Raw genomic sequence first — 5881 nt, 5'->3', positions numbered from 1 at the left:
GCTGAACCTGTGACAAATCCTCCACCAAATCTGGGTTATTCACAGGCTGTGAAGTTCCACCACTGAATGAACTCTCAGAATGAGCTAATCTGAAAAAAGCACATAATAGCAAAAGAAAAAATTTAATCGTCATATTGCTAAATCACTTCCTCCCTAATCTTCTAAAACATGCAAAAATGTTGCAAATATATTCAGTTCTTACACTAGCAAGAAAAAGAAAAGAATTTAAAGAGTCGTTTTTGAAGAACTAGCTGTTCTATCCAAGCAACTGCTATAACCACCACAGTTACTATGGACTTTCAAAGACAGTTTGATTTTAAAGTGTTATTGTGTTTCATTTTTAGGGAAGATTATGATATACAAAACTGACAAGCAAGTAAAAGTTTGAATCAGAAATAAGAAAGCATGAGTCTACGCTTCTTCAAAAACACCATAAGGAATGTGAAAAGAATGGTTTCATCTTCAATGGGTATACACCTTTCTGAACCCATTTAATGCATTTCTCCACAAATACACTTAAAGGTTTGTCATTGTGTGCAATTGTGGACTGAACTTCATTCAGCATAACCTCCTGTTGATACATGTGGGTATTTAAAGCACAAACACAACTAGCTCCTAACAGCTTCCTCAATGACCACTATTTAATTTTGCTAAAAGAGCTGTATCAAACAGCCCAAGAAAGGGCAAGCTGGCTGGACGCAAGAAAAAGCAAGCAAGCATGCAGAAATATCTCTGAAGGTAGGTAGGCAGAGATGAGCACATGTTTTGGTGTGACAAGCCTATCGTCATTCTCACCACTGTGCTCAGCAGGCAAATTAATACAGAATTTTGGGACTTGGATTCTAATCCCTTCTCGAGCCAGGCTAATGATTGCTTGGCCTTGCCCAGTTACTTTCATGAAAATTACTAAACCAGCAGTGTATGCTTCAACTCTTTGTTCACATACTCAGAGCTACAGCTGCTTACATGCATGCCAAATTTTAAATATCTAAAATACTTGTTCCTCTGAATGTAGAATACAGCTACAGAAAACTGAGATACGCTATCAGAACTGCTAGTTGAATGCCTACAGAAATATTTGTCTTAAAATAGAGAGAACAGTATATTTTCATTACTTTTTCACTACTCACTATAATCAACAATTGCAGCATAATTGCTAGTAAAGACATAAGGGCTGGAGAGATCCATGCCTGACTTTCAGGTATCAGATTTAGGTCATATTATTAACAATTAGAGAGTGAGAAAGGGAATAAGACATAGACATTCCTATAAGTTAATTACATCTGGTACATGTCAAAATGAAAACAGAATGATACAGTTTCTTAGAATCACTGTTATGGTTTGAAGAACATTTCAGTTTTCCTATCCATTACCTCTTACCAGGGAACCTTTCTAAATTACACATACACATTTCAGGAGATGTAACCATTTGCCGTGAAAGCTGACTGAACACATTAATACCTCTTAAACATAAACCTACCAAGTCTTAAGTCTCAGGTATGTAAATCCAAATTCAGACCGGCTTGAAGTAAATGCAGCCATATTAATTTTTACAGGGCATTATCTGCCTGTAAAGTCTGACTTTTATTGCTTTGTACGTTACACACCAGAGAAGAAACTTCAAGTATCAAAACACAGCAAGAATGCCATGTATTCTAAAAGACATTCTTTTGTCATTATGATTTTAAAAGAGGCCATTGCTTTAGACTGTATGAAGACAAAAAACATCAGTTTCTCGGCGTTTTTCAGAGATCAGTGGTGAATAGTATATCTCAAAGAGAAATAATTTTTTTTACCAATGAGCACTGTAGTCAATAAATACACCATCCCTTTCTGCCCCCATCATGCTGTCTTAAACACTAAAATCCTAAGGAAGCAAATTTTGAAAGATGATAAAGAAAAGTTTGTGATTATTTCTATCAGTTCAGAAGAGTCTTGGTTTCTCCTACAGTCCTTTGATGTTCTATCAAGGCCAAGGAAGTGCTGAAGGGAGTTTGTTGGTTTGTGGTTTTTTTCTAATTACTTAGAATGCCCTGATCCCACTGAAATAGTTTCCCTGGCAAGTCTAGTGACAGCATCTATAAGCTGAAGTTTGAAAAGAAGTAGTTGCTTACCCGGTTACAGTAATTTCACTACCTTCCTTAGATCCATCTTCATCTGTAAAAAGTGGAGGAAGGTTGGAGCCAGCCACCAGGTTCTCCATACTTCTGGGACATGGAGGGAAAAACCAACACAAAAAGAGCATAAAAAGTTAATTATCTCACTGTCTCCCTTCAGCAGCACTTCAGTTTAAACATCACAACATACCATAGACATGTTTAACCCCATAAATCAATTGGTCAGAGCTAGACCTCAGGACAGATCCTATAGGCAGTTTATGCTTAAGGTCAGAGAAGAAACATCAAAAATGATGCTTCTAAGCCCTGTACCGTGTCACAGTGTTACTGGAAATCACGCCACAGCATTCTATTCTATCCCTCAAAAGAAATTTTCATTTATCTTACTTGGCACATAGATGTACAAATCCCACTCTCCCAATCCACCTTGCTGCTTATCCCCAACTGTGCACCCTCACCACAGAGGTCTCTGTGCTGACTCCGAAAGAAAACTGAAATTAAGTCCTCGTTGAAGTTCCAAATTGCCAAGTTAGAATTAGTTTCTTTTGTACCCTTGTAGCCTGCCATGAGAATTTGATGCTAGATAAGAAATCTAAAGAATAATTAAATTTACTCGTGTCCTCTCTTACTAAAATACAGAACTGTATTTTAGTAAGAAAATACAAAACTATATTCTCCCAAAAAGGGAGAGGAGGCTAAGGGCAAATCTAACATGTGCCTAAAGCCACTCGATGGAAGCAGTGGAGACGATGGAACCAAAAATCTTTGCAGCTCTGTTGGCTTTACACGTTCAGACTGGACACCAGGAGGGTTGCGCAACCCTTCAGCAGGTCACCAGAGAGGTGGTGGCGGAGTCTGTCCTTGTAGATTTTAAACGCTGTTACACAAAGCTGTCACTGACCTAAGCTACTGTTGGCAATAGTCCTGCTTTGAGTGGGAGGCTGGACTAAGATGACCTCCAGATGTCCCCTGCAAGCAACATCTCCAGTTCCCTGAACCAGAACTCTACATTATGCTTTCCTTCTAGCACCTCTGACATATAAAGAAAGAAAACTCAAAGAATACAATGCTTTTAGGAAAAATGGCATGATACCCTGGTGCATCATGTAGAATTTTAGTTCTTAAACAAAACAAACAATACTTCCTCACACACAGAAAAGAATCTACATCAAGGCTGGGGCTTTATGCATTACAAGAAAATCTGAAAATTCAACTCATTGAAGAATAAGCTCATCACTGATGCCAAGAAAGCTGGTGTCTGCATCTGAACATACCATTACCAAGTGCTTCTTCCCTCATGCCCACCATGACCTTCTCATCAGGTCCCAATATATCACATCTGGACCTAGTCAGCAAGAGCAGAGCCTAAGCTTGTTTTCAAATTGTGGGAAGACAGCCGGACATCAACCTTAACAACATATAAACACAGTACAAACACAGGAAGCTGGGAGAGAACACACACTTCATTCTTAATTTAGTTTTATAATTTAACCCATATGCTTTAAATACTATCTCTTTCAGTTAATACTGAGCCATATCCTAAAGAAAATTTAACATCAGTGAATTTACAATAGCTTCTAATCTATTCCAGAAATCAAGAAAACAAAACAGTTCCCCAAAAGCTAAACTGAGAACAGATGGGAACCTGCACAAGTCTTTCAGTCACATTTCTCATGGATAAGCGTCCCATGCCTTTGCTCCAAAGCCACTATAGCCAACACTCTGAACCTCACTGCAGAGCTACATGCTACACCAGTGAAGAACAAGTTTCCACCATTCCATGCTCTCAATGTTTAAATATTGATATGATTTCCAAATATCCACTAGTCATGTATACTAACACCAGTTACACCTCTTCCTGAGCCTAGAGGAGATTCTACACTATCATAAGCCTTAAAAAAAAAAAAATCTTGCTTATTTTATCTTTGTCTTTCCCTCCCCTTATCTCTCAGAGAAAACAAAGGCTTCACGGCTCAAAAAATCTACAACTGTATTCTGTAACTTCCAGTTTACATTTTCTAGCTGGACACTTCAGCCGCACGCAGTGAGAGATCATACTTAATAGTACAGAGTGTACCAACATGGTCTGACAGTATTACTTGGGAAAGGAAAGAAATTACACAGCATAAAGATCCAAGTGCTACTACACACATAAATACACAGGGAAGAATCAAACAGCAGGTAATAAAATAACTTTCAAAAACAAAAGTATAGTTTAAATCAAGTTTCTTCATCTCCTCTCACATTAATTTTTAGGTCATGCCATATAATTGTAAGGTTACTCGAACATGAAAGATGAAGTAGCCGAGTTGTATTTTGCATAGACTGAAAGCTACCATATGATCTAGTTTCTAGTCACATCTGTACAGCAGAAAGGGAAAGTTAAAAGCCAGTTGTAAAACCAGGGTGAGAACCAATACATGATGGGCGCTAGACAGAACGCCTGACTGTTCCACAACATCATTACTATGGCTGCACTGTTATGGATGCTGTTATAGGGCAGCAGACCCAAACACCTGGGTGATGCATAATGTAAAGCCCAAGTTGTTCCGGTTTTAAGAGCCTTTTACGCATGCAATAAAACTGAAAGGTAAAATTTCTCTCAGTTAGCCTTCTCTTCAAAGAATCAGATCATTTTATTCAAACAGCAAAGATGCCATTTAACGTATGGAACCAAACAAATTCACCTATCAGACCAGCTCAGTGTAACAAATCTCATTCTTATTTTCCAAGGAGATGACAGGAGTCAGCGTAGAACGTGTTCATGGCCAAACTGTTAGAACAATACCAGCTACAAGGAGCTGTTCCTCTCCAGCACTGGGTACTGCTGTCTCATGGCTCACCCCAGATAAACCAACACGATCTTCAGACCCAAAGCAAAGCAATTCTTGTAAGGTCACAAAAATATTCATTGCTTGCACAAAATATAACTTGCTTTGCTTCTGTAAAGTGATTCACAACATACGTGAAATGAGGTTGGACTGAGACAGTGTCTGCACAGGTCTGGTCATACAATAAGTCACGGTCAAATGTGGGCTGACTTCTCACCCAGCCCAAGGCCACATAGAGCCTTAGGATGGCCCTGAATACTGGAAAAGAAGGGTGAAAAGAATCCTTAGCCATGTTGCCTTTTCAGTTACTGAAAAAAAAAAAAGAACAACCAAAAAAAAAAATCAAGGATTACTAAATTATTTAGCATGCAATTAAAACATAAGGTTAGAAAGCATATTTAAATATGAAGTCAGTGTCAGAAATCCAGCTTACAGTCTGATTATAAACCACTGCAGGAGCTCCAATTACCTCACTGCCAGCGTGAGTTTTAGAAACATTACTGCTGTGAGAAGGATTTTTCTCCCATACTTCCTGTTCCTGAAGTCTCTTATCCTTCTTTGCCAGAACAAATAGCTCCAAATCTTACCATTCAGAGGATAACAGATTAAAAAAAAATTAATCTTCTGCTACATCACAGAAGCACCACAGCATTCCTTATCTAAGCATCAGAATCCAAGCACTTCATAATGTAAATAATTTAAACTCAGATGATTTATTGAGACAAAAACTCAGAGGATCATCACTTCCTGTCTGTCCACACATAGCCAGAGTATCAGGAAGAAAACCAAAGCAAGTGCATCTCCAATTAAAATCACAATGCTTTTGGAACTGTCAGGGCAATCTCAGATTCTCTGGACAGCAGCATTTTCTTCCATCAAGCTGGAACAGAAACATATTATCCAACATCCTTGACTGCAAAAATCAGATCTGAC

General features: G+C 38.4%; 1 protein-coding gene across 1 annotated transcript in view; it reads right to left on the bottom strand.

The window, feature by feature from the left end:
- The window catches only part of HMG20A (high mobility group 20A), an 11635-nt gene extending 9431 nt beyond the window's left edge, over positions 1-2204 (bottom strand). Inside the window, exons 1-2 of the mRNA XM_009872156.1 lie at positions 2115-2204; positions 1-89 (exon numbers count right to left, since the gene is read on the bottom strand). The exon at positions 1-89 is cut by the window's left edge and continues 80 nt beyond it. Coding sequence (XP_009870458.1) covers positions 1-89; positions 2115-2203 — 178 coding nt within the window. The 5' untranslated portion in view covers position 2204. The remainder of the gene's footprint in view (positions 90-2114) is intronic.
- Between the last annotated feature and the right edge of the window lie 3677 nt (positions 2205-5881).

Source organism: Apaloderma vittatum, unplaced genomic scaffold (assembly GCF_000703405.1).
Source record: "Apaloderma vittatum isolate BGI_N311 unplaced genomic scaffold, ASM70340v1 scaffold15566, whole genome shotgun sequence".
NCBI lineage: Eukaryota > Metazoa > Chordata > Aves > Trogoniformes > Trogonidae > Apaloderma > Apaloderma vittatum.
The sequence above is the reverse complement of the archived record's forward strand: the minus strand, read 5'-3'. Positions and strand labels throughout refer to the sequence as shown.